We start from the raw sequence: 27,607 nt of genomic DNA on the forward strand, positions 1-27,607 counted from the left end.
CATTATTTTGGTTTCACAAAGCCCAGAGTGATTTAAGAGTTAATTAACTGCCACATCACGATGTCAGAGAATTAAAAACAAAATTATATTTTAAGGTCTCTTTAAGTCATATTGGCCACACTGCTTCCAGTCCAAACATCTATAGCCATTATTTTCATTGTATCTGCTGTAATTAGGTTCTTTTTATATCCCTTAGATTCAAAGCAAAGCCAGAGAAATATTCTAGAAAAATACATTTGACACTTCAAATTTACATTTAAAATGTTCTTTCCTTATCCTCATAACACAATTTCCAGCCATCATTATAGAAATCATAGATTACATAGCATTCTACATGCTAACCTCTAATCTTTTTTGGATTATGAAAATTAGGAATAAATTGCAATTAAGAAATTTTCATAATTAAGTGTGTAAAGTATAAATACAAGTTATTTTTTAAAAAACTTTATTTTAACACCTAATACAATTCCAATTTAAGGATTACTCGCACAAAAAAATAAACACATTTGGTATAAAAATGTATCACTTTAACGCCCTTTCCCCCGGAGCCCCCGCCCCCACCCCCTTGAGCGTGAGCTGCACTCTATCTGGATGCAGAAACATAGAGACTAATGGCACGGATCAGGTTTTACCTACAGGAGTTTCTGTTTATGTACCCAGGTACTCTAGAGGACACCAGCCCACTTTACCACATAAACCAATTCCTTCAGCCTGCTGAATGAGTTTCACAAAGAAACAAAGCTTATTATAAAGGCATCTTAAAAACCATTATCTTAAATCCTTTTTAGAAGGACTGACTTTTTTTGTTTGTATTTTGTTTTTTGTTTTTGTTTTTTGCAACCATTTATATACAGTGTGACATAACAGCTCTGGAGTACAGTACATGCAGCTGAATATACCTGTTGAATATAAAATACTTTCTTAAAATCTTCATCGTTGGAATTCTTTGAAGTTTAAATTATAGAATGCCCATTACTTTGAGAAAATGGTTGGAGTACAAATGTCTGCATATGTTGGCCACAGAAATAATCCAAGGCTAACTGGAATAATATTCATAGCACACCAGGAGTGCATAAATAATTTACTTACATTATTAAAATACAACTCATAAAATTCAAGTTCAAGATCTTATAGGATTGTCTCTGTAATCCTCTAAGTGGTTGCCTGGAGATGAGCTGCTTCTTCGTCCTCGTGTCTTTCCTCCTAGCGTCCTGTATAAAATGGCGAGCTGGAGCTCCTCCTTCCTGCAGTGACAATAGAGTCCCTCTCTATTTGTGCCGACTGCCTCTTCTCTTCATGGCAGCGGTGCACTGCGGACAGAACCACTTCCCCTTCGGCGCTTCGGTCAAGCCAACACACCCATAGTGGAACCACTCTATTGGACACTGGAAGAGAAAATTAAAAAAAAGGGGGAGTTGGTATTTCTAAAGAACAGATAATAATAATAAAAAAAAATGCTTAGGACACACAGTATTTCATTTAACCAAACTTAGGTCTGTGCAATCAGATTTCTTGGACCCTGGCAGTGACTTAGACGTTACCGAGTCTGACAGAGTTGCCTCATAAAAACATGGACACCCAGAAAAAAAATGCTTCTTTGATAAGGGAGGTCATGGACTCAAGTACCTGAGCACTAAAGAATGGACATTTATTTGCTGCCATCAACTTGGACAGCCAGGCGGTGCTATCTTCCAAAGAATAAAGAATATGAATCTTATATGAAGAAGGAAAACATGTAAAAGATTTAAAAATATCCAGCCATAATTGTTCTCTGGAAGTGGAATGAGCTAGCTGTAACTAAAGCCATCAAGTGGCTGCATTTCCTTTCTGGTGCTCTATCCAGAGATATGGAGGAAAAAACCCTCCTCTCTGAAATATTCAAAAATTCTTCACTCCACAGGAAGGCTTGATAGCCACAATAGTACTGGAGGAACTACAGGGACCCCAGAGGACATTGCTTTAAAACACCTCCCCACATACACACACAAGTGACTGCATCGGAAAGTTGGGGAGGGACTGTGCCCTTCTAAAGAGCACAGTGCACCCACCCTGTCAGGGAAAGAACACACACAACTGTCACCGCAACAAGGCAATCCTCGTGATGCTTGTTAATATCAGAATTCCGACACCACTGGTGTCACCAAGGTCACAAGTTTCATGCTACTCCTTTGAAGTACAACAGGAACAAAAGGGAGTAGCAGGTACAAAACTGCTGTAGGGCAGTTAAGGAATGAGCCAAAATCCCTAGACAATCAAACTATTTAATCAAACATGCACCTTTATCCAAAATTAAATCCCTTTTGTGGTTTGAATATGAAATTCCCCTGATAAGCTCAGTTGGTCCCCAGCTAGTAGCATTGTTTACGAAGTTTCTAGAACCTTTAGGACAGGGTGCCTTGCTAGAAGTGCTTCACTGGGGTGGACTGGAGGTTTCAAACCCTGCCACCACTTGTACTTGCTGCCTCCCTTCTGCCTGCCCTGGGTGGGTGAAACAGAATCAGGTGGCTTCCTGACTGCCAGGCCAACCTCACACTCCTGCTGCCATGTATCCCCTGCCAAGATGGACTGTGTTCCCTTTGGAACTGTAAGTCAAGAGACACCCTTCCCTGCCTTAAGCTGCTTTCTGTCACTGTAACCAATACCCTTCCCAGCACATGAGCAGGAGTCCTTTCTCAAATCTCCTCTCAGTTTCCCATCAGAGATGGCTTGTACAGCCCAAGTCCCTTGCGGAGAGAATGCCGGATGCTATAGTAACGAGGGAAATAACCCCACATTAGGTCTTAACTATCCCTGAGCATCATTTGCCTAAAAGAACTTGGGGAAGTTTCACTTCTTCAATGTGATAAACAACCTGGACTCTAGTAAATACAGTATCTTAGGCAGAAAGAAAGGGAAGCACTTCGAGCTGCCGACAGTAATCCTTGTGAATTTAATCTGAACCTAACACTAGTAGTGCAACCTTGAAACACTGAAGCAGGAAAATCATTAAAGCCATGTAGATGCTTCCATCAGGATAATGCAGTTATCCCAAATGAAAACCTGACTGCCAAACTGGGAAACAGAATTAATAAGACAAATACTCAGTCATCTACACATTTTTACATCCCAATATAGGAAAATGCAATACTCACATCTTGGTTATCACATCCCACCATCTCTCCATAGGATACCTGGTTCAAAGAAAATTAGATAAACATTATAAGTATGTTGCAAGCATTTAAGAAATTGGCACATTGCATAACCACACAATATGATCTTCTTCTCTCTGATTCATAAATACTCAGTAAAAAAGCACTGTCTTTAAACTCACAAACCGGCCTTACAGGTAACTAGTCAACCAGAGCCTTAGTCATGGGTCTCCCAGTCTCTAACACCATCACAGAGAGGAGTTTCTGCTGTGTAGGCCACATGGCAAGTGGTATATTACATCATGCATGCAAGGTACATGTGTTGTGACATCAAAATGTCTCACCATAGGTTGTATGGGAAAGTTGGCATTACATGTAATTCATGATTCTTTATATTCTTGGTATTTATAGCAAGTATACTACTTTTAGAAGACAAAAATTATAAATAAACGATTCTTAATTTTAGCTAGCATAAAAATGTGCTGATTTTAAAACAGTTTTCTTTCTTGTTTCTTCAGACTACACTTTTATAGACACGCAGTAGACGTTTTTACCTGATTACAGATGCAATACCGAGGTTCATTTGGGTCATAAGTCCAATCGACTTGACTGTTGGAATCAGATTCGGGCACTACAGTTGCTTGCTGGGAAACTTCTTGTACTACAGTTGAAGACGATGAACACAGAGATAAGGAGGAAGAGGACGAGGAGGAGGAGGATGACGACGACTGCTGGCTTGAAGACTTGGTGTTGTTTCTGAAAAAATTACAGGCAGATTAGCTGCATTTGTTCATTGGGGAGGTTCCCTGAGAGTGACTCCTAGTCACTGACACAGAAGGAAAGGACACACTGAGGTCTGACCCTATGTTTACAATTTTTGTTTTCTGGAGAATAAGTTCCTTTAAGAAGGAAATATTCTTAAAATCTTCTATTTAAAATAAATAGAAGAAAATTCTCTTAAAATGTTTCCAACTTTTAAAGATAATTTCTAAATTAAGGTTACTATCTACTGTTGACTTAAAATTTTTGGTAGTGTTCAAGAATAATAGTTACACCATCTCACTGTTAACGTTTTTTACAATAAATTGAAGAGTTCTCATCAAAACCTAAGTACAAATATATAAAAGTATTTGGCAAAGTCCTAACATCAGTTGGCATGTGCCCTATGCCTATCAAGTACAGCTGGATTTGAGAGTATCAGAATTCAACAACTGTTTACCACCAACTCTATTCTAGAGTACTAACATGCAGAACTTTATTATAAGGAGTTCAACTAAATGTGGGCAATTCATATCAATTTTAAGATGTATAATAGTTCTGTGGAGACTTTACATTGATCATTCTTTCAGGACATTTTTGTAGAGAAGTAATACATTTAAAATAAAGATAAAACACATTATTATATAACTAACTCTTTTGGTCTCTCATTTGCACCTTTTTTTCCCCCTTCAGCTCAGACAAGAGGATTTCTAAATACCTAAACTACAAATAGGAATAGTGACACAAAATGATTTATCTGAAAGAACAAAAGAAAGTAAAAAGAAGTCACTTATATACTAACTGAGAACAATTACAAATGACTCTAACAGTTGAAAAGACTTCTTTCCTACCTTCAAGGTGAGGCAGTGCAGAGAGCCGACTGCCTACCCAGTGTTGAGCCTGGATCACTGTACCCCGCTGTGGCTAATCCCTGGAGGCATGATGGGTACAGCTCCACACAAAGAATCCTGAACAAAGACACACACTGCCATGGGGAAACTTACTTGCTCTTCCTGCCACTCCGTGAGTCCGCGGCGGAGGAACTGGCGTTCTGTGTTAAGGTTGTCATGAGTGCCGATGAGGAGGAATAGCCAGCTGTTTCTCTGGGTATGGAAAATTCTTTTCCCAGCTGGAAGTCATTGTTCTTAAATGCTTCATAACTGGCTTTTAAACTCGATGTTCTTCGCCCTTCTTTCATCTTAAGTAGACATGGATTGACAACATCAATATATGTAAATATGTACTTTCTCTTTAAGTGTTACACGTTATGGTTATTTAAGTCATGGAAAAATTCAGAGTCATTTTCATGCTAAACTGAGAATAAACATGGGAAATAGAATGTCTTAACTCACACTATGTGCAAACTACAGAAATGAGCTAACCGCAGCCAACACAGACAAAAGCCCAATGGTACAGAAAGAACAGATATTGTCCTCATGATGACAGGAAGGTAACTTGTGCACTGACTGGGAGAAGGGTCAACGTGATGGCATGTGCGTCACTCTGTACCCTGTTACTTCTCTGCATTATTAATAAAACTCCATCTAGCATAAAAGGACAACTTCAAGCTCAAATTATATGATGTCTGAAAGCTCTGCTAACACCTAGTGGCTCCTACTGAGGTTTGCTAGTGCCAGGAACCAATGTAGCACTTGCCTCTACCCCCGACTATTACCTGTGCTGTCGCTTGCACGGCCTGTGCTGCCGCCATGGTGATGGCCCCTGCGCCAGCCCCTGAAGATAATGAACCAATGTTATAGGAGGCCAGGGGCTGGGACGAGTTCACATTGTAAGCATTGTTGCAGGAAGCTGTGGAATTATTATTCCGACAACCTGTAAAGAAGAAAAAAAAATGGTTGCAGAGTACATAAGGTTTCTGAGATTGAAATAAATTATTTCCCCATATATAAACATTAAATTTAAATTCTTCATATACTTTAGGGGTTGAATCAACTGGAAAATACAAGGCAATTTTCCTTTTCCTTCTTATCGTCATGTAGACTTCAGAGGCAGCACATATGTGGACTATAATCTTGAGCGCTCCTCTATCCCTTACTCCAACACAAACAAGCAAATTACCACTTTCCAGAAACTAAACTCACCCAGCGTGTTCTCCTTCGAAGCATCAGATGTAAGGGTGGACAGGAGAGCTTCAGATTTGAATTTCTTTTCAGGGATATGGTCTGCTGCTGGATGGTGAGAAGTTGGATTATATTTCCTTTCTGAATAAAAAGAAAGAATTCACAAATTTCAAACTTCAGGGGACTACAGAGAGGAATACTTCCACCCCTTTATAAATCAGTACAGTTATGATCTAGGTTCCTTATGAAATGGACCATTATGCTCACCAAGGAGGGGACAATCAAACAGTCTTTGTCACGTGTTTCATGGAGAGAACAGACATTTCAAGCACTTTAGAAACTAGGAGCTAAAAACTAAAGACAATCCACGATGCACTATGGTTTCGCATTATCACGAGAGAAAGTCCATCTTACTATACTGCCTATCATTTAGAATAGCTTTCAATTTTCCTCTCTTTCCTATTGAATTGACTTGTCAAAAAATGTAGCAACCAATAATCCCCCTTCACTACTCACTAATAACAAGATGTTATCCCAGGATAAATGTCAGACTTAAGTACTGGACGGCAAGGCCGAAAGAAACGGGCCTACATGAAGAAGTATATAGTTTCGGTCAGTCATAATACTCCCTAGATCTGTTTTATATATTCTGCCACTGCGTTTATAGAACAGACTTCCTGTTCCCAAATTAAATATATATTGCTTAAATGGAAAAGTCTACAAGTAAACTGTGATAAAAAGCCTATATTTTTCTTTTTTCTCTTATTTTTTTATTAGATATTTTCTTTATATACATTTCAAATACTATCCCGAAAGTTCCCTATACCCTCCCCTGGCCCTGCTCCCCTACCCACCCACTCCCACTTCTTGACCCTGGCATTCCCCTATACTGGGGTATTTAAAGTTTGCAATATCAAGGGGCCTCTCTTCCCAGTGATAGCCGATTAGGCCATCTTCTGCTACATATGCAGCTAGAGACACGAGCTCTGGGGGTACTGGTTAGTTCATATTGTTGCTCCACCTATAGGGTTGCAGACCCCTTCATCTCCTTGGGTACTTTCTCTAGCTCCTCCATTAGGGGCCCTGTGTTCCATTTTATAGATGACTGTGAGCATCCACTTCTGTATTTGCCAGGCACTGGCATAGCCTCATACCAGTCAGCTACACCAGGGTCCCTTCAGCAAAATCTTGCTGGCATATGCAATAGTGTCTAGGTTTGGTAAAAAGCCTGTTTTTTAAAAAGGGAAAGGAAAGGACGTTTCTCATTTTGTTATGTAGAGCTAATAAAAGAGAACACACAGGTGACATTTACGGTTCTAAATTGTACTTGAGCCAGACTTACTTTCCACGGGAGTATGTGAATGAGCGTGGTGATTGTTCACTGGCTGCGAAGGAGCATCTAATTCCAAAGATCCTAGAGAGGGGACCCAGAGACAAACCAGGATTAAAGTCACCATAGCATCTACACTTAAACCAACCCCAAACAAGATGTCCCCTCACATATGACTGCCAAATTCTGGTATATCATTTTAGACAGACATGTAGAGAGTTACTATCTGCAATTTCATCCTGAGCAGTCCTCTCTCTAGGTAGGAAGACTCATTTCTCAGTATTCACCTTAAGTACACAGCAGCTCAAAACATGCTAATATCTAATTAGAGAATCTTTCATGCTGGGTGCCACACAAATAGGAAAAAGAACATTACAACTGTATTAATGGTGAGATCTAAAACATTCCATCTAGTAACAAAATTGAAAGCCCTTTAATACGTAATCCTAAAGGTCTAGGTGATGGGGATATTACTGCATACAAAGAAATTCAATCACCAAAATTAATTTCAATACTGACAATTCCAAAAAAGAGCTTAGGGCTTTGCTTGCAAACAGTAAAGGGCGTAACTCCCAATACCAAGCTTTAAAACACTTCTGAAGAAATCCTCTGAACTTATTAATGATTTGGTGAGATACAGTGATGTCAGGGGCAGGATGAACAGTTTGTATGTGATCCCGTTCCGTATCCTGTGTCTGGGTCCTTAGAGTGGTTGTGTCCTTAACTCCCTGAAGCAGTGAGGAGGCAGGCAAGGCTTACTCACAGCCACCAACAGCATTTCCAAAAGAAAGAAACCTTCAAAGGTAGTCATACAACATTTCATTTTGTTCCCCAGTATCTATTATCCTCAGATAGGTTTCCTCGGGAATAAAAGTATCACCAATAAAGAAGATAATTATGTGAAGCAAAGATCTACTGTTAAATTTAAAACGGCAATTCTCACTAGCAGACACATGCCTGGCTTGTCCAGTTGACCTCACATGCCCCTGTACACACAGCTTAGGTACCCTGAGGTCATGAAACCCACTATCTGGCAATAGAAACAGAACAAGTTCTGGCGAATGAATGTACCAAGGAATGAGCGCTGTTGGACCCTAACTGAACTCTCATAGAACTCACCCTCAGGACTAACTTGGTTCCCTTAACACTCAGTGACTACCTCCTCTGACCCTACCAACAAACTGTTATCTCACCGATTTAGGCTAGAAAAGATGTTAAATTGGTTAAAAACAAATCTCAATCTTGCTCACATTTTGGGGACATCTCCAGAGTTAAGCCCAGGAAATATCTGGGACTAAGTTTAAGCACATCAAGTTGAATCTTGTAACAACAACAACAACAACAAAAACATTAGGATGAGTTCTTCTGATAAGGGGAGGCTTTGGAAAGACTTCCAGCAAAGGAGGAAGTGTTATGGAAACCTCAGTTCACACAGGTGAGGGGCAAAGTCTCGACAGTTCCTGCAAGCTGAAGCATACAGAACAGGCGTGGCTTGTTTCTCATGGTGGACACTTGTACGTGTTTGCCTCTTCTAACTTAGCATATGTGAATATTAAACATGCACGGAGTCTGCAGTGTGGGCACACATACTCAGAATCACAGTGGTCTGGAGGCTGGGGCGGCAAGCTGTATAGAGCATGGTCCCATCTCAAAGTGGAAAGACTTTGTATGCTATCTTCATAAAGAGGGAGTAGACTGACAGCCTGAATACTTCTCTCAGTGTTTATGACCCAAAGACTTCAATGCTAGCCTAGAAGTTATGGGATCCAGAGGCTACCATCCACCAAAGGGCATATCTGACCTGGCAGGCTTTTGTGAGAAAACTACTCTCCAAGATGAATAGAAAAAACATAAATTGTACTTACGCCTCTCTAGTATTTCTGTAATTCCAGCATTATCAGCTTCCAGCTCCATTTTAAACTTAGCCAGTTCCTGATCCAGCTTTCTCAAGTGCCGATCTACCTGTTTAAAATAAAAAAAAAAAAAGATAATACCAAGATCTGGGGCCCAGCTAACGTACAGTTTAATGAAGAAACGTCAATATTTCTTTACTAAAAGGTAAGTCTGCTTCATATCTTTAGACTAGTCAATCAACTTATATCTTAGTACATCTTAGGGTACTGAGCTAATACCTCCCCAACCTTATTTTTAAGAAACCAGCGTCTCAAATCTGTTAGAAAATGTTCTGTGGCCGATTTTCACAAGAGGGGCTGTGAGAATCAAAGTAAGTACAGGTTCTGAGGGTTGGAGAAGTGGCAACTTCTCAAAGCGTGCCTCAGTTATTACCTTCTGTCTGAACTTTATCCTAGAGCCGCTCACGCTGCATGCAAACTGCCTTACACTAACAGGGAGGACATTCAGCCAACAAAGGCACAAATGCAATCAATGCTACAAAGCAGGAAAGTGGACCATTATTTCTGCAAACATTAATAAACAAAAGGAAATTTTAACTAAAATCTACATTTTTGAAAAAGCTTGGCTTAGATATGGCCAATTTTTATTTTTATCATTTACTTATAAATCTTTCAATAACAGGAAATTATGACTTTCAACTAGGTAGTGTCGTAACATATTTATAAAATTAATGTCAAACATTATTATCTTTCCAAACCTACTATTTTAAAGATAAATAAATATCCATCAAATTCTTTAAAAGATATTTTTATTACAATACTTTTACAATACAATATTTTCAAAATCTAGCCTGAGTGGATCACTGTTAAGACTAGGGACAGTAGAAGATGGAGAAATGGCTCAGGTATATGTAAGAAATGCTTATACTCTTAGAGAACACCGGAGGTTAGGTCCCACCACCCACATGGGATGGCTCACAACTTTTGGCCCCAGTTGCAGGGGTTCCATTCCGGCCTCCACAGGCACTGTTCCCATATGCATAGACCCATATAACAGATAAACAAGAATATGCATAATTAAAATACAAAAGTAAATCTCAAAAAACAAACGAGTTGCTGGGTGTAGTGGTGTATGCCTGTAATTGGGAATTAAGAGGTGCACAGGCATCTCTGAGTTCCAGGCCAGCATGATCTACATAGTAAATTCCAGGCCAGCATAGTCTACATAGTGAGTTCCAGGCCAGCCAGAGCTATATAGTGAACTGTTAAACTAACACTCACTCTCTCCTTCCTTACTCCCTTCCTCATCCTCCCTCCCTTACTCCCACCTCTCCCTACCCCCGCCACCTGCCTGCCTCTCTCAACAATAACAAACCCTATGACCACAATGCACTACAATATATAAAATGAAGAACAAATTTTCAGTAAGTTATTCAATTAAGTACTTTGTTCCTAACATGAGGAAGAGGAGGACGAAACCTACCAAGGACAAGATGCAGGTCAGATGCTACTAAGGCCAGGTAACACTGCCCTGTGCTTTAGATGTTGTCTTAATTATTTTTCTGTTGCTGTGATCAAACGCCATGACCAAGAGCAACTTTAGGGGTGGTTTATTGTAATTTATGACTTTTAGTCCATTGTCCTAGAAGTCAGGGTAGAAACTCAGGAGGCAGGAGCTGGTGCAGAGGCCATAGAGGATGCTGCTTACTGGCTTGTCCCTCATGGCTTGTGCAGCCTGCTTCCATACAGTACTCAGGAGTGGGCTCTGGGCCCTGCCACATGCATCAGTTGAGAGAAAGTGCCAGTCTTGCTGCAGTAGTTTGAATAAAAATGGCAGCCCATTTGGCTTATCTATTTGAATGCTTTGTCACCAGGGAGTGAACTGTTAGAAAAGGTTTAGGAGGTGTGGCCTTGTTGCAGGAAGTCTGTCACTGGGGTTGAGCTTTAGGGTTTCAAAAGCTCATGCCAGGCCCAGAGTCTCTCTCTCAGCTACAGCTCTAGTGGCTTCCTGTGTGCTGACGCGCTCCCTGACATATGATAATGAATATCTATTGTAACAGTTGCCTTGGTCCTGGGCTCTCTTCCCAGTAGAGACCCTTGTTCACAGGTCAGTCTGCTAGGCATATTTTCTCAATTGAGGTTTCCTTTTCCAAGATGACTCCAGCTTGTACCAAGGTGACATGAAAATAGCTAGGACAGATGTCCTCACCCTAAAATGTAAGGCAATCCTCTTTCCATGTGAAAACAGAAAGCAAAGTAAAGCAAAACAAACAAAACCAACCCCCCCGCCAAAAACAATAAACCCTACTGGCTCAGATGAGTTAAGTAACATGCCCAAGATTATACAGCTGTTGCATTACAGACTTAAGATTTAATTATCTATATATATAGTAGATAATGCATCCTCATTTATATTTAATTCCTTCTGAAACTCTGTTATAGGAATAAAGTGGTTTTTTTTCTTTTTAAGTGTAGAGACACATAATTCAAATAGAAAAACTAGTAATAATGTCCTATTGCTTATATTTTGTATGTTAGCAACAACTTTCAACATATTTCTTTATGATTTTTCAGCCATTTAAAGCCAGGTTATCACTTAATATTTACATACAAATTACTCTTCAGAATTTGGCAGAAGTCATAGTTATAATATTTAAAGCCTACTGGTGTCATATGTTTGGGGCAGTTACTCCAATTTATAGGACACAGATAACTTTTGAGCATCCTGTAATAGCATCTTGCTTTCAACAAAACAATGACCACAAAATTCCATTACTCAACAGTATAGTGTCTCTTTCATTGTCAAAATTTAATCTTAAGGGAACTCAGAATAATTAAATATATTCATTCTAAAACACCACAATGAAAACCTTCCACCAATTTATCTAAAATTAAACTTACAATAAACATTGAGTTTCTAGTATGTACTTGGTGCTAATGAAGGGCATGTGAAGTCTGTGAAAAAAATCCCAGCCTTCACAGAAATTAGAATTTAGCCAACAAATCAAAATTCCTAACATTTTTAACATTATAAAGACCAGACTCCAGAAGATAGAATGTAAATGCAGCAAAGGGAGAGGTTCTGCAGTACAAGAATAAAAGACATAGCCATGTGACCCTGGGCCATGGTAGACACCAAGGAAGGAATGACGAAGGGAAGAGCACACTGCATTTAAATAGATGGAACAGAGCAATCATAAATATGGACATTGTCAAACAGTATGTTCCGAGTGAAAGAAAGGATGGTCTAGTCTGTACCACAGAGACTAGAGAGGCAGAATGCTAGAGTCTCGCCTGGGAGGGTGGTCTAAAGTGTATGAAGGCGATCTCCCCACACCATACACCTAATTCATCCCATCTCTCTACTTGAAATTGTTTTACTAAATATATTATTGATGAAGTTCACTAGATGACTCAGAAGAAGCAAGAGAATTCAAAGAATTAAAAATTCTCAAAACTAATTTCCTACCTCAGCAGGCAAGAGCAGCCATAACCACCCTGAGGGTGGCAGCTCTGGAAATGGCTTCTTGATTCAAAAGCAACTGTGAACTAATTACTTTTTAAGCAACTCCCAGAAAACGTGAATTATTTCTCTTAAATTTATCATTGTTATACTTACTAAAATAAAATTAAAAGTCAGAGAATAAGTTGACCAGATGATTAAACTTTAGCTAAAACCCTCAAGATACAGCTATGCAAACAGTAGTCAAGAACTATAAAAAGAGATAAATTGAACTTAACTGAAATCTCACACCCTCGTTCAACCCACATGAATGGAAGAGCCGTTCTTGCTAATCACTGCCAGGAGCACACAGGGGCTGGGTAGAGCAAGGTCTTAGATTTTTGCAGCCCCTTTACACATACCTGAACTTGTAAGGATGGTTTACAGTAATAAAGAGGGTATTAGTCTACTTAGGAGAGAGAGTGTGTTTGTCACAGATTCCAAATTCAAAGTTAAGCACAAGAGTCTTGCTGATCAGTTCCCTACCTAACGACAATAAATGTTCTCCACAAATGCCCTCTCTTCTACAGCTTCAAATCATCCTGTAACCCAGCCACAATGGCTAAATTTAGACTATGGTCCTTTTCTAGAACTTTTCTGAGGCAAGCAAACATTACTTGGCATGTTCATATGAATAAAGAATTTAGCCACACTTGGTCTCTGAGTATAAAACAACAATAAAACCATTTCTTAATATTGTAGAGTTCTAATATTTTATTTTTCTCTATTGAATCTCTGTTTTTCAATGTTCAGATTTTACAATGTGTCAGTGAAGGACTTACATTAAATTAACATATAACTTTTAACAAGTTTCTACATGGTCAATTGCTTCCCAGATAGTCGAATTTTCCACTTTAGACATCTAGCTTGACCTTAAAGAAAGAGTAGTTTACTAGGTCCTAAGAGAAAACCCATAGCAATAGCAGATTAGTTTTACCTATGAAAGGACTTCGCTGTAATAAAGAAGGTGAACGGGTAGTGGTACGAGAGAGTAATGACATCCGAGTATCCTCTGATAAATCATAAAATAGTTCTTTACATCTCTAAACTCTATGATTAGATGAAAATGTGAACTATTCTGTCTTTGGCTTAACCAAGTACTTGAGGCCCTGGAGCATAAGCTACATCTAACCATCTTCCTAAAAGACAGCAGGGACTGAAGACCAATCAAAAGATCAGACTCACATCTTTTCTTATTTAGATTATCGGGTGAAGAACTCTCAAATTTATAGGCAGAATGTGGGTCTGAGATTCAATCACCTCAGGTACAGGTTGGGATATATAAGCAGAAGCAAATGCAAGAGTGGTGAGAAATGCCAGACTATGAAAAGCACTCAAGTATCAACTAAAGCTGTCATTTTGGCGGAGTGCATAAAAATCAACTTTATTGGGTACTGCAATGTAAAACTTCTTAGAGAGTGATATTTGATTAAGGAATATAAATTAGTGCCTAATGACTGTTTACATATTATTAGGTTTTAGGAAATTATCTAGCAAGGTATCTTTTTGTTTCTAAATGTTTCTTACTCATAGATAGACAACATGGTTTCTTTCCTTAATAAATGACATAACCAGTATAGTGCTGGTCAAAGGAATACATCCATTTACTAATGATGTTAAAAGCAAATAAAATGTTACAGTGTGAAAAGGCATAATGAAAACACTGTTTTATACAAAACACTGAAACATGAAATCTGACTACAGACAGGTTCAGTGCCTCTTATAAGAAATGTCTATGCAGGACTTCAGAGGCGTTTCAGATTTCAAATGGTTTCAGATTTGGGGAGCTTTACATAAACCAATGAGATATCCTGAGGACAGAATCAAACTCAACACAAACTTTCATCTCATATATACACAATCTAAAGGGAATATCCATATCCTGCTTTGCCTATAGCCTGTTAAGATATGAAATAAAATCAGATGTGAAATTTTTTATTTATTTTTATTTTTTGGTTTTTTGGGTTTTTTTGAGATGGGGTTTCTCTGTGTAGTCCTGGTTGTCCTGGAACTCACTCTGTAGACCAGGCTGGCCTCGAACTCAGAGATCCGCCTGTCTCTGCCTCCCAAGAGCTGGGATTAAAGGTGTGCGCACAAATTTTTTACAACACCCACAAAGCTTCATTTCTGGGGAACATTTCACATTTTGAACCTTCAGATTAGTAAAGTCTACTCAATTATCCTACAAGCCTGCAGAGGTCAGAAGCCAACTTATGAGAGTCAGCTCACTCCTTCCACCATATGGGTTCAAGGGATAAAATTCAGGTCATCAGGCTTGGCAGCAGGTGCCAACAACCTGAGCCATCTTGCCAAATCAAAGATTTAGTATTTTAAAATGTCTCTTTTTGCAGAACAAATCTGTTACTCTTCCTTTAGAAGAATTCTTTCACAATTATATACATTAGAAAAAATAAATTATCTAAATTGAAGAAACTAAACAAAACCATGAGAGCCTATTTAAAAGAATACTAAAAAGAACCGAGCAAAGCCAGGATCAAGAAGGAGCCTGCAGAACACAGTAAACTAAGTCTGGAGCAAAATCCAAATGGATTTCAATCAAGGCCACAGCATGATGACTGTGCACTTTAGAATAAGCATGATAGATTTATCAACTGGAGCCGGGCACCCCATGGTCACTCATTCTCCTCGGCTGACCAGCTGTGGATCTCTGCAATAGCCTCCATCTGCTCTACAGAGCTTCATGGATGAGGAGTGAGATCTACACTATCTGTGGGTTTATAGAAAAATATTAAAAGTGTAATTATAAATTATATTGGTTTAGGAAATATGGCAGCAGTAGCTTCTTCTCTAGGGTCTATAATGTCTCCAGCCATTAGTATGTGGATAGGCTTACTATAACAGACATGGATTTCCTCCTAAAGAGCAAGCCTTGAATCCAATAAGGCAGCTATTAGTTACTCCCAAGATAAAAGAGTCACTATTGCAGCACTGGGGATATCTTGCTATGTTAGTCATTGGTATGGTTGGTAAGCTTTATAGCTCGGTAGGACTTGGGGACTCAGGAAAAATCATGGAAAGGGGGATGAGTGAAAAGATTTTAAGTGCCAGAGGACCAGGACACCTAATGGTAGATGTCTTCTACACATAACAGGGAGGCTGCACCCATGGAATTTCAACAATATGATTGCTTAAGATTGCTTAAGTAAATCTGCATAATAAACACCAACTGTCAGAAGTTTCACAACCCCTAGACAAAGAGCTACAGGAAATCCACAGCTGGTGAGAAAAGAAGAATCAGTTTTCTTCTAGGATGAGCTCCTAGTTGGTTATTCAATCCCAGTGGTTAGCTCTAAGATATGTATACATGAGCAATGATACATAGAACCAGTATCATGTCTCCCCCTTACACACACACACACACACACACACACACACACACACACACACACAGAGATCAATCAATAGATAGATGATAAGTAGGTAAATAGGTAGATAGATCATACATGTGAACAAATATAACTATAATAAATACAAAGTAGTCATAGATTTGAAAGGCAATGGGGGGGCATGGGAGGATGACTTAGAGGGAGAAAAAAAGGCAAAAATGATGAAAATGCAGTTTTCATGTTTTAAATTCCCCAAAATGCTTATATTTTAAAAAAGAATAAACATGACAAATCAAAGTTGAAACACCATTTAGAAAGTGACTCTAAGTCTTTTCAGTAAGTGATGAATATATTAGAGGGCTCAGGCACTAGAAATGGTGCAAAGGGGGTTTCTAGTGGCAAGCAATGCTCTTTAATTTTTCTAGAATATGGTCACAATAGTACATACATTAATTAAAACCTACATTACAGTTTAGTGCATATATACTGTAATCTTTCTAATTACAATCCTGTTTTTAAGAAGTACTAGAACTACAGCAGTTTAAACAAGTGGAGAAATTACTTGTGAGTGAAAGATCAGTCCATGGCAATAAGTTGGAAGAGGTGGGAAGGAAGCTGGGAGGAGGACTTTTAGTGCCCCAGTGTGGAAAGCACAGATCAGTGGACCTTCTGAGAGAGAGATGGGGAGAAGTGACAGACACGAGAGGCTCAGATAATATGACTCAGCAACTCAGAAATTCTCGTGCTGATGGAATTGCTGTCTCGTTTATGAAACTAAGAGACTAGATGGGAAGGTAGCTGAGAAGTATTTCTCTACTAGTGTGGAAGGTATGTGGGTAGTAATACAAAGAGCATCTGACCCAGAACTTATTGTATGACATGGTAGCTGATCTTCCTTGCCCTTGACAGAGAATTAAGAGAGGGTAAAAATTATCTATGAGCAACCCTTGAAGAATAAGAAAGGATAAGGGTAAAGGACAGAACCAAGGAGCACCATCATTCTGACATTAGAGACCAGGAAAGGCCACAAAGGTGGGAACATTTTTGTACAGCCTTCAAGTAACACTACATGAGCAAGAATGCCAACAGAAAGAGAATGGTAAACAGCATTAACGGGACTATGGTGGCCCAGAAGTTATCAACTGAAGTCTTGGGGGACTGGAAAAAAGAATACAAGTTGCAAAGGACTGAGGAATTATCTGAAGATAAAAGAACACCCAAAAGCCCGAATGAGAAACTCAAGAAAGATTGTTTTAGAACAATATTTGTTTGGGTGCCTAAGTGTCTTTAAGAGATAGGGGAGAAGTGAATGTTTAAATGCTGTGGTATACAAGAAGACAAGAAAATATAAGAAAAGAAAGCAATGTCTGAAGATAAGGAATAGAATGCATATGTGATATAGCCAAGTCAAAGATGGTACGGGAAGGGATAGGAACAGTAGTAAAAGTGACCATTCCTAAGTTCAAGGCCAGCCTGGACTATATGGAGAGATCCACCTGAGACAGAGAGATAAAAGTACAACAGACAGACTGCAGGGTGGGGGTGGTGGAGGAGGAAGTGTAAAAGGTAAATAAGTAAAGCTACAGAAAGAGATGACAGTTGTATACCTGACAGGAAGAGATAATGGCATAGCAATAATTGAAGAAATGTCCACTAAGAAGCCTCAAACTGCAGTCCTATCTATGAAAGGCAAGATCACATGCCCAGAGCTGGGATGTTTGTAGGAAATGGCACTGTCTAGGAAGTAACCATGGGGAAGAGGAGAAAAGAAACAGACTCCATTCAAACGCAAGGACCACTGCACAATGCCTAATGAAAGGATCCAAATAAAAGTGAGGACACCAAGTCTGCAGGGGCACCAGCCTCTCAGCTGCTAGTAAATCCAACTGTGTGAGCGACAAGTGACTTCAGGGACTGTCACAGCAAGTGAGGGCACTCTGAGACGGTAGTGATGAAGAAGGTAATGAAAAACGTGGATAAAAGTCCAAGAACTCCACTAGAATCTCAGATTACACACACAGACACACACAGACACACACACACGCACACACACAAAGTGGAAGAAAATGAGACGCAAACACAAGAGGTATTTCAGAGGTGGAGAAACTCCGCAAGATGCTCCAGTTCAGAAGGCAGCAAGTGGAGGGGAGCAGAGTTCACAGAAGATACAAATAACCAGCAGGTAAGATGGCTCACAGGAGAACAAACAGGAATAAGGGCCCTGTTTCTTAAGGAGTGAACGGCACTGTTATAGAAGTCACTAAATGATGTAAGCAGTGTAAAGCAGAGGAAATGTAAAGATAATTTAATCTCAAAAGGGGATTTTTGAAACCTACTCTGCAGGGGCTGGGGAGATGACTCAGTGGTTAGGAGCATACACTGCTTTCCAGGGGACATGTTTGGTTCCTAGCTCACATCAGCCTGTCTTCAACTCCCAAGGTTTCAAATTCTCTTCTAAACTCCACAGGCACTGTGTGTGATCACCCCTCCCTGTCTCGCGCTTTCCTGTCTCTATGTATAGATATCTATGTGTGTGTGTGTGTGTGAGTATGTGTATGTGTGTGTGTATATATAGATATATAGATATCTCACATGTACACACACACAATACATAAAATCTGTGCTTCTGATTTGTACTATGTGATACATAAAAACATATATGATGTGTGATATTCAAATTAGAATCCATTTCATCAACACTTGATCTCTTTTGCGTAAGGGTAAAAACAATGAAAACCCTTGCTTCTACCTTTTTAAAACAGCATGTACTAGTGATAGTAGAACTATATCTTAGTACCTACTTGCCAGTTCCCTATGAGCCCTAGAATCCCTAGACAGAGACCTCAAGCTGGAACTGAGCTGGAGGCTTTCCCAGAGCCAGAGGACACCACGCACACTGCTGTAGGAGAAAAGGCATCAACAGTGTTTACCCAACTGTAAGCCATGTGCTGTGACAACCTGTCAGGCAAGATGAGCCCTCTGGGCCAAAAATGCCTTGACATTATGGGAATAACAGACAGCTTTCTGACTGGATTTGAAGCCCATTCCACAGGATGGAAAAAAATGCCTAAATACTATAAATCTGGTCAAACGGTCATGGGATAGGGAGGCCAAAGACCCTAGAGGAAAACATACTATTATGGTTTTTGCTAAATGGTCACGTCAAATTTCCTTCTAAATGCTCAAGTTAATATGTACAAGTTAGTGCTGTCCTCAGCCTCGGTCAGAGAAGCCTTCTTACTGCAGTATGTAGCACTTAATGCAGAGAAGCGTAACTAATCAAGATGCCAAGAACATGGGATGGAGTATGTTCAGCCCTAAATAGATATCTATATAGTCCCTTCCAAGGCCTGGAACATCCCGGTTCAGCCACAGATAGGGAGATGCGAAACAAAGAACATATCTTTTGGACTTCATACAGCTCTCACTGTAGCTGTGGTTACTTGCACAACATTGAGCCTGCCAATGTTCATCATGGATAAGAGAGACCTATGAGGTTGCCCCCTTCCTGATGGTTGGTCCGATGTCAGTTATGGTGACTGGGGGGTGCGGGTGCCACTTTCTTCAGTGCTGGAGTCTCTGAGAAGTTGCCCATGCTCCAGGAAAGACCCTCCCACCCATGTCAGTGCAAAGAACTCTAACTAAAGTGGGTCCCACGGGAAGAGAAGACATGAAGGGCGGAGGACGGCTTCTTGAGAAGCCTGTTTCAGCAGGGGGTGGGATGAGAGAGGAGAATGACTGACAAGTGAAAGTGACTAAAATTCATTCTACACAAGTGGTATAACTGTCAAGAAGAAAAATAAGGACAAAAAGGAGACCCCTCATCTGTGAGATGCAGCATCAGTACTAAGTTGGTAGTTACTTACCTACCTCCAGTAACTCAGACCCTAAGCATTTTCAGAAGCCTCAGATCAGGAAGCACTGGGTTTTCAAGAAAGCTTCCCTTTTGTTTTTACATGAGTTATTTTACAACAAGTTGTTGCTTTACCAAGATTAAAAAATTTATTTCACTACATAAAAACACACTTATCTGATACTATTTTTCTTAGTTTAATGCAAGCATTTGCATGCATCATATATAAGGCGGGTGAGTGACTTTTGTCCTAGCTAGCTTTAACTGTCAACTTGAGCCTAGAGTCATCTGAGAGAAAAACAGCCTGATCAGATAAGCCTTTAGGCATGCCTGGAGGGGTGTGTGTGGTAATTGTTAAGTGATGTGAGAAGGTCCTATCCACTGTGGGTGGTACCATTTCTTGGGCAGGTGACTCTGGGCTGTATAAGCTGGCTAAGCAGGAGTCTGTATGAGCCAGCTAGTAGAGTTCCTTCATGGTTTATACTTCTACTTCCTGTCCCAACTTTTCTCAACAACTAGTAACTGTTACTAGGAACTAGGAACTAGAAACTGTAACCTACACGCTGAAACAAATCTTTCCTTCCTCTAAGTTGCTTTTGGTTAGAGTACTGTGCACCAGTAAGAGAGATGAAACTGGAACATCTCTATAATGTGTCATGCTCACTAAAAACTTTATATTCGCATGTATCTTTCAATGGAAAATTGTATCTAGTAGGCACTGTAAAGCCAAGAAAGATTCAAAATGCCAAAGTTCAAGTCAACCAAATTGAACATGGGCTTACTCTGATACAAAAAGAAATTATTTTTCCTATAATACACAGAAAGAAAAGGCTTTGCATTAAAAACAGCCGCTTCCTATCATATGGTAGTGACGTCATCATGACAACAATCTGAGAAGCACATAAAGTGTATCTCTCGGTGATTTCAAACTTTTGGAATTACTCTTGTAAGAAAGAAACACCTTTTTTCCTTTTTTCTTTTTATTAAAAAAAACCTTTTTACATACATTTCATCCTATTCTTTCTCCTCCCCCATCTCCTCTCCTCCCAGATTCCCCCCACCTCCCTACTCACCCAACTTTATGTTTGCTCTCTCAAACAACAACAAAAACATAAAACAACCCCCCAAAACAAAGTTAAAACAAAATAAAAAAAAAAACAACAGTAAGACAAAATTATCAAAACAAGAAGCACACACTTAATACAGAGCCTGCTTTATGTTTTTCTTTTTCTTTCTTTCTTTGGGTGTAATCTGATGTTCCCAGTTATATTCCTGACCCAGGTGATGCCAGCTATGCATTAGCATCCTCTAGGTAAACAGTGATATGGGAAATCCTCTTTCTCATTTTCATCAGGCCACCAAGGACCCTCACTAACATAGTACTCTTAATCACATGTTATCATAGAAACAACTGCAAAATGGTAGAATAGGATTAATTAAATAAAACCAGTTCTTTCTAGAAATATTACCCACAAATGTACAGTAGTCTTCACTGAGGTGTGTGGCTCTTGACCTATTAACTAAACTGTGAATGTCTATGACTCTTCCCCAAGAAAACCAAGACACAGACACTGAACTCTCAAATTAAATATGACCAAGGGAGCAACACTTCAGTTTACACTTAAGCTAATAAAATAAAGTGCAGAATTCTAGCACACACAGCATAATATGCACACTCTTTTACTTACCAAATCATAAATCTGGTTTGCCAACTGTACTTTCTCATCTGCATCTTCCAAAGCTTTATAGTAGTCCTAAAGAAAAATATTTTCATTTTAAGCACTGGTAACTTTAGCATACATACATACATATTCATATGCTTTCTCATTACTATACCTTGTTATCACTTGCTCATCATATTAGCAATAACAAGCCTCCAAGGTCGGGAGGGTTGGGACATTAGAAATGAAGTACAATGCCAAAAATTAAAAGATGCTCAAAAACCTCAGAAAACACATATAAAAGAAAATTATGGCAAGTCCACCCTCTTTCCTAGGGAGTTATGAAAGTACAAACAAGTGCTAAGAGTTAGCTAACATTTCAAAACACAGAACACTCCATTTTTACAACATGAAAAAATATCTTATGTGTGTAAGTGTGTTGCCTGAATGTATGTTTGTGTGCCAAATGCCCACAGAAGTTAGAGGAGGGCATCGGATCTTCTTGAATTGCAGTTATGGATGGTTATGAACCATCATGTGGGTTCTGGGAATAAAATCTGGTCTTCTAAAAGAGTAGTCAGTGTTCTTAATCATTGAGCCATCTCTCCTGCCCCAATTTTTACAGCAAAACTACAGCCATAGAAAGGATCTGTAGGTTTCTGCTGTCCAATTGGTCGACAGCTCTAGTTTTAAATTAGATATCAATTAATACCACTCAAATTATAATTTATATTTCTCCATATTATTTTAAAACACCAAAAATTTTCTTTTCATAAAAGAAAAAAGTATCCTATGTGTTTCCACAGACAACTAGACTTTTGGGGGTATGTTCAAATTGTGCTGCATAAAAAACTTTTAGTTGAAAAGGATGGCTAGTAAACTCTAGATTTACATATGCAAGCTCTAACCTCCTTCATACCTGGGTATTTTTATAAGCCAGGACCACTTCTCTTAGGAAAGCTGGTTTACCCCCTCCTAACAGACAATCTTTCTTACAGATGGAAGAATAAATAACACAATTGAAATTTTCAGTTCCAAAATTAATGTTTCTGTATATCCCTGAAAACTTTATATAAAGGTTAGGTGTAAGGACTTATTCTTCCTCATGTTAAAAGTCTTGACCCAGGTCACACAGCTACATGGCAGTGAGGACCAAAGCCAAATCTTTGAAAGTTGTGTTCCTAGACACCACTAAAGACACCAGATCCCACATGCACAGCTCTAGTGAGCTTATCTAATCTGTAATCTAATCTTCAGGACAGCCTTGGCCCGCAGCACTAGCTAAACCTCAGCAAGAATTACAGGAAGCTCTAAACCAGTGCTTCTCTACCTTCCCAATACTGGGACCCTTTAACCCAGGTCCTCATGCTGTGGTGAGCCTCGGCCATGACATTATTTATGAATTGCAATGTGTTTTCCGATGGTTTTAGGTGACCCTGTGAAAGGGTCATCTGCCCCTTGAGTTGAACTGCTGGTCTAGAATATACCAAGTACCCCCAAGTCCCTCATAAGTGCCCTCACTCCATATCCAGGCATCTACGTAATGTTATTCTCTCTCCTAAGGGTCCCAATGCGACTGACAATTATCCAAGGCATCACACTTACTTTTTTGATGGATGCCATCTGTTCTTCTCGCCACTCGGGTTTATTCTTCTTTGCATTCATAAAGAACTCACTGACTCTTTGTTCTAGTTGATCCATTGCATCTGACACAATAAAACATTTCATACTTAGCCGACCAAACTGCTTTGATTTGAGGGAAAAAAAAAGACATCTGACAACTCTGTCTCAGCTTATTCACATTCTGTACGATAAGCAGTGGCGCCTTCATGACCTTAGGTTTTTCTTTTAATTAGGTATTTATTTCATTTACATTTCCAGTGCTATCCCAAAAGACCCCACCCACTCCCCCACCCACCCACTCCCACTTCTTGGCCCTGGTGTTCCCCTGTACAGAGGCATATAAAGTTTGCACGACCAATGGGCCTCTCTTTCCACTGATGGCCGACTAGGCCATCTTTTGATACATATGCAGCTAGAGACAAGAGCTCTGGGGTACTGGTTAGTTCATAATGTTGTTCCACCTATAGGGTTGCAGGTCCCTTTAGCTCCTTGGGTACTTTCTCTAGCTCCTCCATTGGGGGCCCAGTGATCCATCCAATAGCTGACTGTGAGCATCCACTTCTGTGTTTGCTAGGCCCTGGTCTAGTCTCACAAGAGACAGCTCTATCTGGGTCCTTTCAGCAAAATCTTGCTAGTGTATGCAATGGTGTCAGTGTTTGGAGGCTGATTATGGGATGGATCCCCGGGTATGGCATTACCTTAGTTTTTAAAAAGCTGAAATATTCTGTACTGACTTTGCTATTTCAAAACATTTTCCAGTAATCAAGGTAGAGTCAATTGTACAGACAAGGATCTATGCCACAACCCACACTGAAATCAAAGCTAATGGCATTAAGTCAGCTGGTTACGGCAATCAGAGCTGCTTGCTAACAGTACTCCTGGGATGTTCTCATACTTCTTTTAATAAAAATAGTGATGACAGAGTCAACACTTGCTCCATAGCACCAAGCACCTCATCACGTCCCCTCACAGGAAGAGGTGACATATGTGACCGATGCTCACCATTTATCCACTCAACACACATGCTATTTATTCTATGTAAGGGTTCGCCAAAGCCCAGGTCAAAAATAATGACCTCAGTGGATGGCTGCTAAAAAAATAAATAAAGGGGGTTTTGTTGTGACGGAAATGGAGAAAAAAAATTGCCCACTATATTTATCATTTAAGCAACTTCAGAGCAGGATGGCTTTTTAAAAAAGATGCTGAGACGCTCTAGTTAATCTTCATTTTTAAAACACAATTTACTTTCAGCTACTTGCTGACCTTAGACATGCTGATACTTTTAATGCATACTCACTTTGTTTCCGAAAACTCCAGGATTACAAAATAAGTAAACTTGAAAGCACTGTCATACGAATAGATTAAATCCAAACTATCCCAATGTTTTAAATTATCCTTTATTCTAAACTTATTTGTAATGGGCATTATACATCCTAATTATCTGTATTAGTTTAAATCCTCAGAAGACTGTCAGTTTAAAAAAAAAAAAAAAAAAGCAAGCAAGCCCCCAAGGCAGCAATGCAGCCATTAAAATAAGGAGCTGGAGTCGTCCTAGTCGTCCTGTCCAAGAGTGAACCCAAATCTGTCTGCCACCAAACTCTACTCAATCCCTCTGGAATGTGCCTCGGCAGGTGTTTACTACTGCAAGTACCTTAAAGTCAAAAAGAAAGAGCACACCTATTCCAGTCAGAGATTTATGAGAGGCTACAGGGCAATGCACCCAGAGACTGAGATGAGAAAAGTACAGTCAGGGACAAAAGGTACAGAAATGAGGGGCAGGGGCGGCAGAGGATAACGAATGAAGAAAACAAGCCCTTAGCAAACTCAAGTTACCTTTGAGCCTCTTCCAGTCTGGCTTTTTCAAAAGAACAAGGTTCATTTTGGAAATAAGTCACATATAAAACTGCCAAGCACAGACAGAAAAAAATCAATGCTAGCAATGCCTGAAAAGCCCAGCACTAGGCAGACAGAAGCAGGAAGATGAGGAGATTAGAGCCAACCTAGGATTATTATACATATTAAGTGTGAGAGCAGCCTACGTGATTGTGTTTACAAAACAAGAAACCAGTAGGGGAAGCCTATCAAACGTCTACAGTTTTCTAAAGAGCAAGCAGATGATTTCCTTAAAATCTGATATCTCTCTCACTCGTTTCTAGCTGAGAAAGTGTCCACGCTGTTCACAGCTCTAAGTGTCTTCCATTAATATGCACTTGTCAAAGTTCAGCCTTCTGAGTTCACTAGGGTCCCTAGCCTGCCCTTCTATGTCTTTGCTCTGGAGAAATTCGGAATGTAATGAACTTTTAAGTCTGAATGCAGAACTCCAAGTTTCCACATCCAGGCTCGGGTGCAAACCTTCTGAAAATCACGCGAGTTTCCACTGCGGTGCAGTGTCGTCATCTCCATGCAGTACACAAACAACTGTGTTTGCTGTGCCCCGCGTGTTAACGGTACGGTGTGCCCGCCGCCTCCTTGTCACAGCCTGAAAAAAGTAGCGCGGAGGACCCGCCAGGCGATGCCCGAGGGAGGCCGGGGCTGCGCGGGGCCGTGGAGACGCGCCACTTACTCTGCACCTGCAGATCCATCTCGCGCATCTCCGTGAAGCGGTCCCGCAGGTCCATCGGAAGCTGCTCAATCACTGTCAAAGGCACAGTCCGTCAGAGGGCGGGGCCAACGGCGAAGGGACGCGCTGGCGTCACGCGTGTGTGCGTGCCTGCGTGCGTGCGTGCGTACGGGAGGGGGGGCGGCTCACAACGAGGCTGCCAGTTACCGTGAGAAAGAAACATCCCCCGCTCCCCCTCCCTCCCGCCATCCCGCCCGCCCGGCCACTCGCGCTCCCGCCCGCCGCCGATCCCGCCCGCCGCGTCGCCGGCGCCGCGCACTCACTTTCCAAATAGTCCTCTAGGTACAACATCGCGGCCCTGACTGTTGCGGGGACGAACGGGTCCAGGGGTTTATTTGTGTCACTCGCTGTCGCCGGAGTTTTGTCCCTTCCAATATGGCGCCTCCGCTAGCAGCACCCGCTCGACTCCGGCAAAGGAAAAAAAAAAAAAAAAAAAAGCAAAGGAAAAAAAAAAAGGCTCCACTTTGGCGCCTGACGGCGCTTGCCTCACTGCCGCCCGCCGTTGCTATTGGCTGTCTGGAGCGATGACGTCAACCGGCCGGTGCGGATCTCCGCGGTATTCTGGGAAATGTAGTCTTGTTTTTCTCCGAGCGTGGCCATTAGTGTGGGTGTCTCTTGGAGTGGCAACTACAGAAACCACACGCCTGCGCGAAACGGGCACGCCAGAATCCGAAATGCGGTGCCTCTGTTTATTTGTTGATTTCTTACATGGGGGATGACGGGAGTTGTATGCGCCTGCCTGACATAACTAGGAACAACTTTTCACCTGTTCTGGGCTGTGATTCCAAGCCCGCCGTTTGTGAGTCATGGATTTCTGGCTGTGCTAGGCAAATAGCAAAGATTCCAAACGCTAGAATAATCGGCTAAGTTCGGAAAATTCAGGTTGTTTAGAACAGAACTCGCTGCTGGAATTTATCTTCATTATTCACTCCTGATAAATAAACGGGACAAGTGATTGGTGTCCCTGCAACGTTAAGATAATTTATAGTGAGACTGGAGCGAATGTGCATTTCCCAAATTAAAAGATACCCAAAATAGTATTCAGTAGCCAGTTATGTTTTGCGGTGTATCTTGTGTTCATTGTAAAACAACTGTTCAAATGCATCTGCAATAAATTAAATAAATAAATGAATGAATAACGACCAACCATAAATTATAGTGATTTAATGCATTGCTGGCATATACTAACAATGATTTAAATTTATGTTGGGTAAGTAGCTGGGTTAATGTTTATAGTTCTGGGCAGGCTCTTTTAATAACCCTAGCAAATGTTCACTGGTGGTATAAGTGTATCACCACCCCGTTTCTATCTTAAAAATGCCTTTCATAAAAATTCGAACACTAAATGCTTCTTTCTGTGTTTTGGGGAAAATGATCCTTCTTAGACTATCTGGTGGATTATAGCACCACACACCTGTAATCCCCTAAATGGGAGAATTGAGACAGAAGGATTAGGAGTGTGCGAGCTTTGGCAACATAGGCAATTAGAAGCCAACCTAGATTATGGGAGACCCTTTCTCATACAAAAGAAAAGAAATCAGTATGACACATTTTATTCACTACTCAGAATATTTTTATATTACAAATTTATTTAAAATGACATACTTGTATTCTCTTTTGTCTTCTTTTAAAGCCATTTTCTTATTACTTGAATGTTAAATATATTTAGTCTACATCTGTTTAATTTAAATTTCATACTAAAACTATTTATCTGTTTGTGCTCTTTGTTCAAATGCAGCCACGTTTGCTCACAGTGCCTAATTTCATCTGGGTTGGGGTTTTTAACTCTGAATTCACTTTTCCAGGGTTATAAATGTGGAGAATTTTCACGGCTGCAGTTAAAATCGAGT

At 40.2% G+C, this 27,607-nt stretch overlaps 1 protein-coding gene across 1 annotated transcript; it reads right to left on the reverse strand.

Moving 5' to 3' along the window:
- Nucleotides 1-545: 545 nt before the first annotated feature.
- Nucleotides 546-26,184, reverse strand: Ing3 (inhibitor of growth family member 3). The gene is made up of 12 exons (XM_021164522.3): nt 26,021-26,184; nt 25,701-25,772; nt 23,120-23,220; nt 21,542-21,607; nt 9,164-9,260; nt 7,311-7,382; nt 5,990-6,109; nt 5,563-5,720; nt 4,892-5,085; nt 3,683-3,884; nt 3,132-3,170; nt 546-1,385 (listed from the first exon to the last, which is right to left on the reverse strand). Exons 1-12 carry the CDS (start codon nt 26,046-26,048, stop codon nt 1,269-1,271), a joined length of 1,266 nt encoding a protein of 421 aa, XP_021020181.1. The 5' UTR covers nt 26,049-26,184; the 3' UTR covers nt 546-1,268.
- Nucleotides 26,185-27,607: the final 1,423 nt, after the last annotated feature.

This window comes from Mus caroli, unplaced genomic scaffold, assembly GCF_978045245.1.
Source record: "Mus caroli unplaced genomic scaffold, Mus_caroli_1 scaffold_7, whole genome shotgun sequence".
NCBI lineage: Eukaryota > Metazoa > Chordata > Mammalia > Rodentia > Muridae > Mus > Mus caroli.

Coding starts and splice junctions, on each gene's coding strand:
- Ing3 (XM_021164522.3), bottom strand. CDS start 26,048: ATGTTGTACCTAGAGGACTATTTGGAAA. Junction 9,261..21,541: donor CAAACCAGATTTATGATTTG/GTAAGTAAAAGA, acceptor TATTTTAAACAG/GTAGATCGGCACTTGAGAAA. Junction 5,721..5,989: donor TTCGAAGGAGAACACGCTGG/GTGAGTTTAGTT, acceptor TCTTCTTTACAG/GTTGTCGGAATAATAATTCC.